Here is a 13,922-nt window from a genome sequence, read left to right on the forward strand (position 1 = left end):
TTCTTTTGTTGTTCGACCATAAATTAATTTTAAAAATCATAGACCCATTGAAATTAAAGATAAATAATGAAAAGTTGTGTATTTTTTATTTATATTTCTTTTTATTTGTCCATGAATCCATTTCATTTCTTCAGATCTCTTTGTACTCTATATACAATTAACATTTTTTATATAAAAAAGTCAAGTTTCGAATATTTACTTTTACAATATAGTCAAGATAAAATGTGTGGTGATTTTTTGGAATAAGATTTCCCTCACACAAAGAAATAAGATCACGTTTCTTTGTGTCTTTTAGAGGCAGTGGTCAATTGTAAACCTTTTCCATTCTGCAATTTCAATCTACAAAACAATCCACTGCACTGCACGAGCGAACTAGGTTATGTTGTCACCGTTTATTCCTCGAAATGTCAAAAAATGAATGTCGTTTAGTGATATAGTGGATTCATAGTCAGTGGAATAGTGGCGTATGATTCCTCAGATAACACCATTGTAACACTAAAAACACTCAGGGAAATAATTATACGCCACTTTTATGCCATTTTTGTAAATAATGCAAAAAAATCTAACAAAGTTGTTTAGATTATAAAATATAATGAATATTTAATAAATTTCCTATCAGAAAACATTAATTTCTCAAAATTGACAAAAACCAAGATCCGCCGTTGTAATATTCAATGTGCGATATATTGTATTTTCCAAAAAAAAAAAGTATTTTTCAACTTCAAATAAATAAAATGATAATTAAGAAAACCATTCCTTAAATTTTCCTCTCGAAAATCACACAAAAACAGAAAATCTCGTACTTTGCGGGCATCTCTGAAAGTGTCCAATAGTTATGAGACGTTTTGAGGTTGGAATTCATATTTTATAAAATTCACCACTCAGGGTTGCATCGCAAATCTCATTAATATAAAATCTCGTTCTAAACAGAGCCTGCCAAAAAAATTACGAGATTTGACATCTCGTTCATAAGTTAATAGACTAATAGACGAGATCTGTAAAGTTGCATCGCGCTGTAAATTTATAATTCCAGATAAAATTATTTTCATTTTTACGTATTTACGGATTTTAAAATTTTTTTAAAAAATATTTTTATTGAATCTGTCTTTTTGTAAAATCGTCAAAAGTTCTGCCTAAAGTTGACAGATTGTTTTCTATCTGTTATTACTACAGTGCTGTCTCGCTATATGCACAGTTTGGGTACTTTTTTTTTGACAGTTCTCTCTCTGAATATGCACAAATTTTTTTGAAATTCCCAACGGTTTTTTCTTTCTTTTAATAAATTATTATATTTTTTATTGTTCTAGTATTTCTCGTGTTATTTTAACTATAATATGAGACAGAAAATATAAAATTAAGATAATAAAAAACGAGAAAAATTAGTTACCAAGAAAATAATTTTCTTTATTACTTTGTCAAAATGTAAACAAATTGATTTTGAATGCAACCGACACAAAAGCTGTGCATATAGAGAGTGTGCATATAGAGAGACAGCACTGTATTTTTTTTTTAATAGTTTTCCATTATTAGTAATTTTAGCAAGAAAAAAAATGAGAAAAATCGATAATTTATGTGGATTGTAATCAAAAAATATTAAGGAAAAGTCTGGCGCGCCTAGCTGAGCCGCAGCCGTTGCCTCAGCTGGCGCGCAGCCAGCCGCCAATTTTTAAATGTCAGCCGCCGCCGCTGAAATTATCTCGGCGCACATTCCTCTATCATAGTCGGCTAAATAAATTTTATTCATTTTCCTTTCTGCTTTTCTGTGTCTATTGAAACAAGAAAAATCTTCCCGAAAAAATGGTGATTGAAGTGAAATTGAAAGGATATGAAAATTTCCTCGAGTACATTGGAAAATTGGACGCCAAAGGGGAGAATGTAAATGTTTACTTTACCGGTGATAAAGTTGACGGGGTATCCTGGTGTCCAGATTGCAATGATGCAGAGCCCCATGTCCGGAAGGCTCTGTCCCTGGCTCCAGAGAACTCCTACTTTATCTACGTGGAAGTTGGCGATCGAGCATTGTAAGTAAATGTGATAAAATTGAAGATAGTGCCTTGATAATCACTTTTGTACACGTATTTTGTATTCCAAGTTGGAAAGATCTCAAGTGCCCCTTCAGAACTGATAAGAACATCCATATTAGCGTAATCCCCTCATTTATTCGCTGGAAGAATCCACAGCGTCTCGAAGGCGTTGATCAGATCTCCAAGGAGGATTTGCTAGAGCTCTTCCTGACTGATTGAAAAGATATTTTGCATTATATTTTCAAATGAAAGACAAATATATATATTTTTAAGAAAAAAAAAGTCCAAGAGCGTATTTTAATGACGAGGAGAACGATAGTTTCTTGGCACGCGGGGAGAGCGAGAAGCAGCCCGAAAAGCCTTCATGGGCGTACTTGGGCTGTGCAGACGCTGTGACACTTTCACCAGACGCTTGGGGGTATTTTCCATCAGAGCCGGCCGAATTGCTGGTGGCTTTAGGAACATCTCCGTGGTGGCCATCTCTTGAGTTCCTGCTTCATTGACTTGTTTGAGCACTCGACTGGATTCTCCTCCTGCGCCATCTCTCATTCGAAGTTTCTGACCTTTAGGGCTTCGGCCTCTCTTTGGCGTGGTATTTTCTGCATCCTGACCCCTCCTGATCAGCCTTCCCGAGCGACTCTCATCGCTAAGTCCATCGAAGAGTTTCGCCTTAGCCGCCACCATTCCGGCATTTTGACTCCTAAGCCGGGCAATAGAAGCGCGTCCCGTGGGCGGAAGTTCAGGATGATCGTCAAAGGGACTTTTCGGGAAGATCATTCTCGGCACCTTCTGGCGCTGTCCGGGTGTCTTTTTGGGCAGACTCGTTGGAGGCAGCATTGGTGTGTCATTGACTGAGATCTGTGTTTTGAATCTTGGAGAATCATCTGGTTTTTTGGCTGATCTCAGACTCAGCCGACGCTCCTCAGCCTGAGGTGTCCTGTACGGTGAGATCTCCTTCCGTTTCTCCGTGATGAACACAATTTTCTCCTCATCCGTGGCCTGTGGCTGCGTCAGGAAGAATTCCTCAGCACTTGTCCACAATTCTTGGTCAGTTTCCGCAGTCAGAGAGATGTCAGGGATTTTGGTGGTCTTGGGAGCCGGACTGGGATGCCTCAGGCCAGTCTGAACTGTATTTGGGCGTCCACGCTTGAGAGTAGCTTTGGGATAGAATGAGAGATCGATGATTTTCTGCTCGGGAAGTGCCTTGGTACCCAAATGCCAGGACATTGCTCTGGTCACCTTGGCAGAAGATTCTCTCGATCTCCGACGAATTGTACCAATCTTCCGTGCACTGGGCGACCGGAAGATCCTCCTTTCATCACTCCGACGAATCTTGAGATCCCGGCTGAGCCTACGTGCCAATTCATCCGTGGCTGGCTGACTGATTGACTCAGCCTCTTCCAGTGTCTGTTCGTAGATGTCCTGCACAAGCCCCGGATCCGCCGGAAGCGTCTCTACGGCAAATTCCTGACTAATGCGTGCCTCAATGGCCGATAGTCGTTCATTGAGAGCCTGATATCCACGATACTCACTCTTCGGGATCTTCACATAGTCCTTGTCCTCATCCTCAGTGTCTGCCTGGGCTGAAATGTCCACAAAGTCCGTGGAAGTGGCCATATCCTGGTGACTAGGCTCAGCAGAGGAGAAATTGAGGCATGGCAGAGAGACCACGGGCGAAAAGTACTTTGTGGCATCTGCATCAAATTCCCCAGAAGTCTCCTTCTTTATCGGCGTCCCCACAACACTCCAGCGTCTCTCCATCTGTGGCAGTTCCAGATGACCTTCGGTTATTGTCTCTGGAGGCTCCACTCCCGGAAACTTTGTGATCCTCCTGGAACTCCCAAAACTCAGCCGGATCTTTTTGTTCTCCCTCACGAGCATCGGGGTATTGGGCAGGAGGCTCCCATTAGGCAACAGAGCCATAATCTGTTTCTTCTTCTTGGCACTCATCCCACTCTGATCCCCGGCTTTGCGTTTTTTCGTGGACTTTGTGAGACAGGGAGTTGCTCCTAGAGTTTCAATACTCTTATCCAGATCATCCGTTGATCCCCGGACGCCAACAATCTTCTTCAGGCCATTGAAAACCCTAGTCAGTGAGCCACTTCTTCGTTTTTTCTTCTTTTTCTCCTCCTTTTCAGCCATCTCATTTTTTGCCTTCCCATCCAGAAACTTCTCCGGAACCATGCCAATTCTGTCTGAATTCAAGATCAGCATCTCAATTATCTTTACATAGTTATTGAGCCTTGCCGGATACATCTCTGGAAGGGGCATGAGACTTGGAGTGAATATAATAGCGAGATTTTCGATTGTCATCAGATTCTGATCACTGTGCAGGGAAACCGTGTGGAGAAACTGCATAAAGAATGCCAGAACATTGAGCGTGAGCGGAGGCAATAGGAGGCACGTTAACAAAAGAGTATTGAGCTTCTGTTCTCCAGTAAATAAACACCTCAGCATCGAATCCTGCACATTTCCGGACGGCAAAAGTGCCTCCGGCAATTCCCTGAAGAAACTCTTCAGCAAATTGGCCACATCAATCACATGATGGCATTTCTCCAGATTCTCTCCACTCTCCAGCAGTCGCCTGATAGCCTTCTGCCTGGCTGCTGAGCCAGCTTTCCGGAACAATCCCTCCGTTGTCACTTGATCGAGAATCCTCTGACAGGCGTCAGAAACAAATTTTGGCACCTGAACGATGCTCCCATTGACCAGGACCCCATCTGTCAGTTCCAATTGATGCAGTGGCGTATGGAAAATCTTCCTAATGCCACTTTTGTCCTGAAATTGAGCCATTTGATTTACAAAATATCCCAAAAAGCGACCTTATCAGCTTCCTTGTACCTGACCCAATTGACGCTTCTTTGATTTTGGGTATTTAATCCCATGATCTCGGAGTTCCTTCTGCACAACAGTCAACACAGAGTCCTTATCTTCAATATTATTCACAAACATTTTCACTTGCGCATCACTTATGGTGTCAAATTGGCAAAAATATAATTTTTCACACTGAAAACAATAGACATGTTCAAATTGAAATGGCCAACTGTTTGCTATGGCGAGTTTTTGGGACAGTTCGCCGCTTGTGGAACATGTGGAAGGAATTTGAATTTTAAAAAATCCGTTGATGGGTCGGAGGTCAAAGATAAGAAAAAACAAGGAAATAGAACAAAATAGAAAGTATTCCAATCTGGATTTCGTAACTTTACAGCACGATCAGTGCGCTTTTGCGTGTACATCACAATATTTGTGTCAGTCTTGATAAAAAACAATTCACAATCATCATATTTTTAGATTTTTCTAAGGCTTTTGATAGTATCAATCACGAAATTGTTCTAAATAAATTTTTAAACCTTATAGGGTAAGTGTGCCTAATTCCGGCCAGCCTGCAATTTCGGCCACCTTTTTTGTTCCTCGAATTTTCATGAACTTTTAGATTTTACGTACTCCTAGGGATTATACAATGCAAAAGAATAACAAAAAATATAGCTTTGACAAATGAGATGACTTAAAAAGATATTGGAAGAATTCCCGAAGGGCAAGGAACTATGAGAATAAAGGTGGCCGAAATAGGGTACCAAAGCTGTGCCTATATTTTTATTCATTTTAAAATGTATTAAGAATGATTTTAGAGTAAATAAAGACGATAAACTCTTTTCAAGGTTCCAAGCAACACTCTTTCAGAAGAAAGAATAAAAAAAATCAATTTGTATTTTAAATATTACATTTCATACTAGACTTTGACGCTTGCATGCAACTATGCCGAAATTTGGCACACTTACTATACTAATTTTCTTCTTCCAGCATAAAACTGCTCAAATCGTATTTATCTGGCAGAATTCAATCTGTTAAAATAATAAATAAATAAATGTAATCGAAAAGTACCTTCTGATTTTAGGCATATTAGCCTTCCTCCTGTTCTCTCGAAAGCATTTGAATTTCTTCTTCATGAACAAGTTTCCCAACATTTGAATGACAATGGATTACTTTGTGACTTTCAGTCAGGGGTGGAATGATAACTTTTCGATACTATCGAATCGATAAATCTATATCTGTTAGATTAAGTGAATGTCGACTTTTTACGGATTGGTGGGCCATTCATTGCAACATTCTTAAAAGAATGAGGCTGTTGATAAACATCTATACAGGATGGATACATGGATACAGGAAATGCAGCTATCGTTTAGTTTTCAGAATCGACAGTCGATAGTATCGAAAATAAGTTATCATGTCACCCCAGGTTTCCGTAAGGGTCACAGTACTACTTCTGCCCTCCTCAGAGTAAGGGGAGTAAGGCCTTCGATAGTCTCCTTCATGATCTCCTTTGCTATAAAGGCTATAAATTATGCACTGTGGTTCAGTTCTCTTCTTCAGCAGTTGCCCTTATTCGATCTTAGTTTTCTGACAGATCACAAATTGTTAAGTTTGGTGATGATATGTCGCCACCTTCTATCTTGAGCAAGGACATTGGCCAAGGTTCCATTCTTGGTCCTCTGCTCTTCTCCCTTTTCATTAATGATCTCCCCTCTGTCTTGTAAAATTGTTCGTTTTTCATCTTAATGCAGATGACCTACAAATTTATTAGCAAAAAATTAGCACTGGTTTTCTTCAAATGGGCTAGTTCTGAATTCTAAAAAGTCCCAAGCCATAATCATCTCCAAAAAAAAAACAGTCTCTCCTGTTTTCTATCCCTTATACCTTCATGGTGAAATTATTCCTTTCGTTGATCAGGTCAAAAACGATGGTATTTTTTCAATTCTACTCTCTCATGGTCTGATCATGCTACATCCATTTGCCGTAAGATCGATTATTTTCTCTATACTCTGCGACGCTTCCGGGACATCACACCCTATGATACTCGTATGATTTTCGCACTAGCGCTTCTTCTTCCTTTCTTTAGTATGGTGCAGAGCTTTTTTTTTGCAGCGGATAGTAACATATTGTGATAGGATAGGTATATTTCCGGTTTAAGTCGCCGAGATCACATCACTCCCTACAGAAATCAATTTATTGGCTGTGATTTGCCATCACTGCTATGAACGCTATGAATGAGAGCTGTATTATTCCTGTTTCATCTGCTGATTTCTGAGTGCCCTGTGTACCTATCGAGCCTTAAGTTAGGGGGGGGGGTTTGAAGACTTTTAGGTTCATGAAGACTGCCTTTATCGGTCTCTTTTTGTGATAGGTGTTATTTGCTGCCATTCGTGGTTATTTCCATGCTAAGTCCTAGAAACTTTTTTTTCTTCATATTTTTGCTTTTTGTGTATTTTCTTAACTTTTATTACTTTTTTTTTTTTCTCTTGAATATTTCTTAACTTATCTTGTCACAATTGTAAGAGGGATGACCCTATTTTTGTGATTAATAAATATTATTATTATTATTAAGAACTACGATATTATTTCGTGCCTCTTGCCTCTTTCTAGGGGAATTGGTCAGGGTTCGGTATTTGGACCTTTCCTTTCACTCATTCATTTTCAACCGCCTATCCTTATTGGGATCGCGGGCCCATGATACCCACATTAGCAGACCACGCTTACCGATCCTCCGCCACTTCAGGAAGATGTTGGGGTTCGATCCCAAGGCGTTCCAAGGCAAGATTCTGAATTTGATTCAGCCACCTTGTCCTAGGTCTGCCTCGAGGTCGACGCCTTCTCACAATGGCTTACATAGCTTTTCTGTGGAATCTTTTTTTAATCTCTTCTTTTTTCTATATATCGTCGGTTGCGTCTAAGTCTATCGTATCTGCATTTCTTTTGTGTGACCATTTCACGCAATCGGGGACGTCTGCATTGTAGCTTGCACCGAATGCAGACACAAAACAAATGCATATATACGACAGAGGTAGACGCAACCGACGATATGTTAACGATCTCTCCTCAATTTAATCATAGTTTCCATTTATATGCTGACGACTTACAAATTCGTCTTTTTGAAAATATCCGGGCTTCTGAGAACTGTTTTACTGATGCAAATAATATCCTGAATTCCGTTTCACGGTGGGCATCTTCTAACGATCTTCTTCTTAACCCGAAGAAGTCACAGGTTATGACTGTGTCAAGTAATCGGCTTCGTCCTTCCCCAATCCCCATTTTTCTCAAAGGCAAAGAAATTTACTGCTTACATAAAATCAGGAATCTTGGAATAATTTTCAATGATACCCTGACTTGGGACGATCCCATATTTTACATTTGTAAGAGAGTGTACTTTTCACTTTTCGTAGATGTCGTTTCTACACTCCTCAGAGTGACCGGCTTCTTTTAGTGCGAGCTCTGCTTATTCCTTTATTTTCCTATGATGCTGAACTGTTCTATTCATGTGATAAAGCTTCTTTGAGACGTCTCCAAGTTACGATCCAAGTTCGTCTGATCATATCTCTCCTTTTACTAATTCTGAACAACCTTTTACAATCTGAAAAGGAACATTTCTACCGTTTGGCTCTGGAGTGGTCACCAATGCTGAGACGGCGGTGGACGTAAATAATTTCCTACCTGTATTTTCGCCTCTAAGAAACACACAGTTTCAAAGGCAGTTTTTTCATAAATAAAAGTATTTTCCAAAAGAAATCGCAGAGAAAACATCCAAAAATGCTTTTGAAAGTCCTTTGTGACAATTTTCTTATTTTTTTTCACACACAAAATACCATCAATGTTTCTATACATTGAAGTATATATTTCTATTTTTTATCATAAATTGTTAATTAACATAATGGAATTTAGTATTTTCCATAGGATGTACATTAAAACGTAAAATTAATAACTTTGTTTTTTAATTACTTCTACCATCTAATGCATTTTTCTTTCTTTTCATTCGTGAACTCTCTCATTTTTATTCTTAAATTTAAGAGAACGCTCTTCTGTAAAAAAAAAACAATAGTTTTCAATTAAAAAAAAGAATATGTATATTAAATCCGAAATATACCCTCTTCAACGTATAAATTGCCAAAGAAAAAAAAATTGTATATGTGTGAAAAAATATTCAGGTAATGAGAAAAATTCATTTGAAAAACGAAAAAGTAACATTTTTCACAGTGAGGGACATTTTTTTTTAAAAAAATATTTATACATTAAAGGAAAAAAATAACACTTAAAACCTAAAGGAGCAATGTTGAGTGAGAAATAATCAATTTCAACAGAGAGTTTGGTAAAGAAAAAAATAAAAGATTTTTAATTCAGATTCGCGACTGAAAGAGGATGAAATACGAAGCTTGGATTATTAAGATCATTTTTTCTTTTTTTTTGTTGTTTTTCTTTTTTAAAGGGGATTAATTTGTTGGTTGAAATCAGTCCTTGTACGTTTTTTTTTCTTCAACATTTTCTTCTTATCCTGTGCGGCTCTTTCTAGGCCATCGCTTGCACAGAGCAATCCCCCTCTCTCTGCCCACACCCGCCCAAAAAAAAAACTCCCCATTTATAAGAAAATGGACACATGAGACGCAAATAAAAAGTGTGCGATCCGGAGAGAGAAATTTCTTAAGGTTTTCAAGCGAAGGATCCACTCGTTTTGAGTTTCTTGGTGCGCCTAGCACTCAGATTGCTCTCTTCAGCATCTGAGCTGCTGTCTGAGCCACGTGAGCTGTCCGCTTTGGAATTGTTGACATTGAGGTTCATCTCATTGGATTCATTGCCATTGAATGTATTTCCATTGGCCCGAGCTCGTTCCAGCTGCCGAACTGCAAAGAACCCAAAGACATCATTCTCCCCTACTTTCACTTCTGATTAACCTTTTAGCCAAATATTCCACTCACTCTGTGCTTCCAGAACATTGTTCTGCTTCTTGAGATCCTCAATATCTTGGTGGTGAGAGTGATTCTTTCGTCGCATAAACTGAATATACTCGGCAGCCTTCTTCAGTATTTGCGCACGACTCGCCTGAAAAGATTTGCCAGGCTGTAAAGGTAAATTTCTGGAGGATCCATCACGAATTATGAGCATTTCACATTCATCCTTTTAATCAAGACTTTTTTTTTTAATTATCCCTCGTTTTGGGTCAATTCAAAGCATTCACTCAAATATTAAAATAAATTTGAATCACTTTAAAAATCCTAATTATTTCTGGTATTTATTTTAGGCAGGAGAGAGCTAGGCAATATTCAATGGGAATACCATCACTGAAAGAAATCCGAAAGAGTTTAAATAACATTCCGGAAATGTTTATTTTACCCTGCAGTATTGATCCGAAATCGGTGTAAATATTACGCTTTTTTGGTATATTAGGGGTTAAAGTTACCCTTTTCCGCATTAATTTTACCCTTAAAAAGATGTAAAATTAACATTAAAAAATGTTGATATATTTTTACACCTAAAAAGTGTTAAAGTTATGAGGGAAAAATGTTAATCGCACGCCCGGCCCCGTTTTTCTCTCAGTGATCCATTGTTATTAAGGGAAAGTACTCTCCTTTCGAAAGTTCATACCTTCGAATGTGATTTTTTTTATTTTGTCTAAAAGAGACTTTCACATTTCAATTCAATTTAGTTAATTTAAAATAGGATAAACTATCTTCTGTACAAAAATGGACCTACACTCTAAGAAAAAAGAAAATAAATTCACATTATTCTAAGGCAGGAACGTTCGAAGGGAGTGTACTTTCCCCTCTTTCCCCTATACCTAAATTTTTCCGGCCTTCTAATTTACCAGACGTAGATGAAAAATAAATAAATTATAAATCCTCTAATGACCTTGAATTACTACTTTTAGATTTTTTCAAGGTCAAATGTATGTAGGTGTCTAAAAGACATAATTCAGGAAAAATCATTTTCCCTGTAGGACACCGGTATTTCAATCGCCTATAGTCCGGTTTCTAAAAAAACGATTTGGATGATGAAAATTGATGAAGACTGACCGAACTTTAATAATATAAAAAAAGAATTGACCACTGCCCGGTAGTTTACCATCTCTTTGCCAGGTCAGACCGAATCAGTAAGCTTAGGATTTTCAAGACCTTTCAAATAAATCCAATTCCGATCAAATCGGCTAAGAAATAAAGCTCCCTAAAATGGTTTAACTATGACTAATTTTCGCAAGAGCTACTTTCAAAAGATATCGCAAAGTGAAAGAAGACCCTGGAGCCGTTCTCGCAAAAAAAAAAAACGCAAAAATAAAAGATTTTAGAAGGAAATTAATAAGTAAAAGAATAAGGTGAAAAAATCCCTATTAGACAATATTAATTTATACGGTCTTCAGACATAAAATTTAGCCATTAGCTTAACTTCTGTGCTTTAATCAATCAAGACTGTTTTTTAAATGGGTTTTGGATATGATTTTATTAAAGCCAAATGACCTATGAGACCAAACACAAGTAGATTTTGATTCTCCAATAGTGTCTTGGATAAAAGGTAAATGGAACTCTATGGGAGCATTTAAACGGGGGGATTTCATTTCGAAATCGCCATTGTGACAAAAAAGTCCCCCATTGAGATTTAGAGCGGTGCATTTTTACCTATCTTTCGGCGCTTAAAATCTCCCTCTTTGAAAGCTCCATTTGTCTATGTTCGAATATTTTGACATTTCAATCGATTTTAAATATTTTTTTTTTGTTTTTCAAGAGATGTTTCTCTCGTGAACTATTTTCAAAGTTATCAAAAGTCGAAAAGCAGGTGTAATAGGGACACGGTATCGATCACTCTTCTGAATGTATCGTTTAATTTTCATTAGAATATGGTCGAATTGTTAAATAGATATCCTTAAATAGAAATAAAGAAATAAATAAATAGAATAAAGTTGATTTATAGAAAAATGAAAACTTAGGATATTTTCTTAATTCAGGAACAATATTGGCATAAAATCCTGCGGTAGGACGGTTTTGATATAAGAGGATGGGTGCCTCATCTCCTCTTCCTTATAAAGTGTGCGTCACCAGGCATAAATATATACTTTACCACGCTTTAACAAATTCATTAATTGTAAAACACAGTGTGATTGACGTCTGAAACGTTTCGAAATAAAACAAAAGGTCTTCCAGACTATCTATTTTAGTTAGAGCACACTTGGAAAATTTATAACAATGGGTGGAGAAAATTTATCTCAGGAATGAACCACTAGGGGATATTTCCCGAGACTCACTGGTGCATAGCACAGTGGGGTGCATTTTGAAATCCCCCCGTATCGAAGACGCCTATTTGCACAAAAAAGTATTTGATGTTCGAAAAATTCAAATTCAATTTCGAATTTTCATACAAAATTTTCGAACAAGATGGGGAAAATTAACAAATATCACTCTAAAAAGCTGGCAGAAGAGTTAGTGATTATGGAGTGATTAAATAATGGGACAAGAACAGTAAGCATCGCTGTTCTGTTTTTTTTCCTCAGAAAAAATGTGAAGACCGACACATTTTGACACTTGAGCACTTCGAAATTCGAACAGGATGAATATCAGCCCCCTTGCGGAATTATCAAGAAGAAAAAAGTCTCCTTTTTGGATCTTCAAATAGATTTTCGAATTTTTCAAGATCTACTTGTGGATGGAAAGATTGTATTATAGAGAACCAATCAAATATGGTACATTTTAGGATTTTAGGACCATTGCAAACTGGGCTGAACCCCTAATCTGAAATCAGCCTTAGAAAAGAGGTGGGGGGGGGGGTCATCGAAGACTGGAAGCCGATATCTCATATCTAGCTTCCTAAGTGAAAAACTGTGAAATGCTTAGTTCGAGTAATAAAAATATTTTAAGAAGACGAAACTTAAATTCCAGTATGATGTCAATGTAGCCCTATACTCTCCCTATATTGTTCCACCTGATCTCAATTCTTAGAAACACCCTCAAGAACCAAAGGAAATCAAGTATTCCTAGAATCTTGAATTCAATCCCTTCGTCGATTGTTATCTTTTTCAGTCCCAACTCAAAGAAAACCACAAGAAATGTAATGAAATAAGCATGAGGGCTATAAGCAAATCTGAAAGAAATGCTTCCTCAGCAAGATAGTCATTTCGTGGGTGTTCTTTTCTCTTGCCTCCCCTCCTCCGTTCTTAAGCAAACCCCACGAGTCTTACGTAAGTATATGAGAATAAAAGAAGCCCCATTGGGCTGAGTCTGGCTCACCTTCTCTCCCTGAAGCGATGGCACGGAATCCCGCAGCGATGTAAAGCTGTCTTTGATGTGATCTCGCCTCTTCCGTTCCAGTGCATTGTGGTGAGCCCTTTTTTCTGCCTGCAAAGAGAATTTAGAGAAATTTTGATGGAGGATGAGAAGAAAATTGTGGGTGGTGAGTGATAGGGAGGGTGCTTTTGGGGGGGTGGTTTTATTGAATTTTTTGGGGGGAAAACCAATTCTGTAACGGCCATCTTCACGTGATTGCACCGTGCAGAGTTTTGGTCTCCCGCGAGTGTGTGTGCAAAAAGGCACAAAATGGCGATGAATACGGTGTCTCTGTTTACATAAACGCTCTTTTGCACCCCATTTGGCCCCCATGGCACTCACCTGAGAACAGTATTGGCTATTTACAGAGTTCCTCTGCTGAGGACGGGTACCGTCTGAGTCATTGTCTTCCTGCAATGATGCCAAAAATGCCCTTGAAAATCCACTATCGAATCATAAGTCGGGATGGGTTTCTTTGTGTGTATGAGATTGTCAATTTTTGTTATTTGGGATTTTATTTGCAACTTACATCGCTCTCAATGTCAATATCACGATCATCATCGCTCATTCCGTCGTACTTATCCTGAACCTTGCCCTTGGAAGAAGCGTTCTCCTCGTAGAATTTCATTCAAACTGCTTTTTCACAACCACTTTGTCAAGGGAAAAGAAAACACTGCACAAGAGATCCCAAAAAATCCTCTCTTTTTTTTGGACACACAAGCGCTGCCCTCTGTCAAAACGCGTGCGCATACCCCAGCGCCCCCAATCGGAGAAAATTCCCGCCTTTCTGGGACAGACACGTTTTGCCATCCGTTACAGAAGCAAC

At 38.3% G+C, this 13,922-nt stretch overlaps 3 protein-coding genes across 8 annotated transcripts; 1 reads left to right on the forward strand and 2 right to left on the reverse strand.

The window, feature by feature from the left end:
- The first annotated feature begins 1,707 nt into the window (after nt 1-1,707).
- On the forward strand, nt 1,708-2,316 carry LOC129798570 (thioredoxin domain-containing protein 17-like). Its single transcript, XM_055841779.1, has 2 exons — nt 1,708-2,021; nt 2,093-2,316. Exons 1-2 carry the CDS (start codon nt 1,798-1,800, stop codon nt 2,241-2,243), a joined length of 375 nt encoding a protein of 124 aa, XP_055697754.1. The 5' UTR covers nt 1,708-1,797; the 3' UTR covers nt 2,244-2,316.
- On the reverse strand, nt 2,261-5,923 carry LOC129798782 (uncharacterized). The gene is made up of 3 exons (XM_055842124.1): nt 5,907-5,923; nt 4,866-5,103; nt 2,261-4,802 (listed from the first exon to the last, which is right to left on the reverse strand). Exons 1-3 carry the CDS (start codon nt 5,921-5,923, stop codon nt 2,322-2,324), a joined length of 2,736 nt encoding a protein of 911 aa, XP_055698099.1. The 3' UTR covers nt 2,261-2,321.
- A 2,684-nt stretch (nt 5,924-8,607) lies between these two features.
- Nucleotides 8,608-13,864, reverse strand: LOC129798576 (protein max). Of its 6 annotated transcripts, none has more exons than XM_055841786.1 (5): nt 13,626-13,864; nt 13,439-13,507; nt 13,061-13,168; nt 9,767-9,908; nt 8,608-9,691 (listed from the first exon to the last, which is right to left on the reverse strand). In XM_055841786.1, the coding sequence occupies exons 1-5, from the start codon at nt 13,722-13,724 to the stop codon at nt 9,501-9,503; spliced, it is 609 nt and encodes a 202-aa protein (XP_055697761.1). In that variant the 5' UTR covers nt 13,725-13,864; the 3' UTR covers nt 8,608-9,500. The 6 variants fall into 6 exon arrangements, with proteins under 6 accessions (XP_055697761.1, XP_055697762.1, XP_055697765.1 ...); XM_055841787.1 differs by having other exon boundaries at nt 9,767-9,890; nt 13,626-13,862; XM_055841790.1 differs by having other exon boundaries at nt 9,767-9,890; nt 13,463-13,507; nt 13,626-13,847.
- Between the last annotated feature and the right edge of the window lie 58 nt (nt 13,865-13,922).

This window comes from Phlebotomus papatasi, chromosome 1 (assembly GCF_024763615.1).
Source record: "Phlebotomus papatasi isolate M1 chromosome 1, Ppap_2.1, whole genome shotgun sequence".
In the NCBI taxonomy this organism is placed as follows: Eukaryota; Metazoa; Arthropoda; class Insecta; order Diptera; family Psychodidae; genus Phlebotomus; species Phlebotomus papatasi.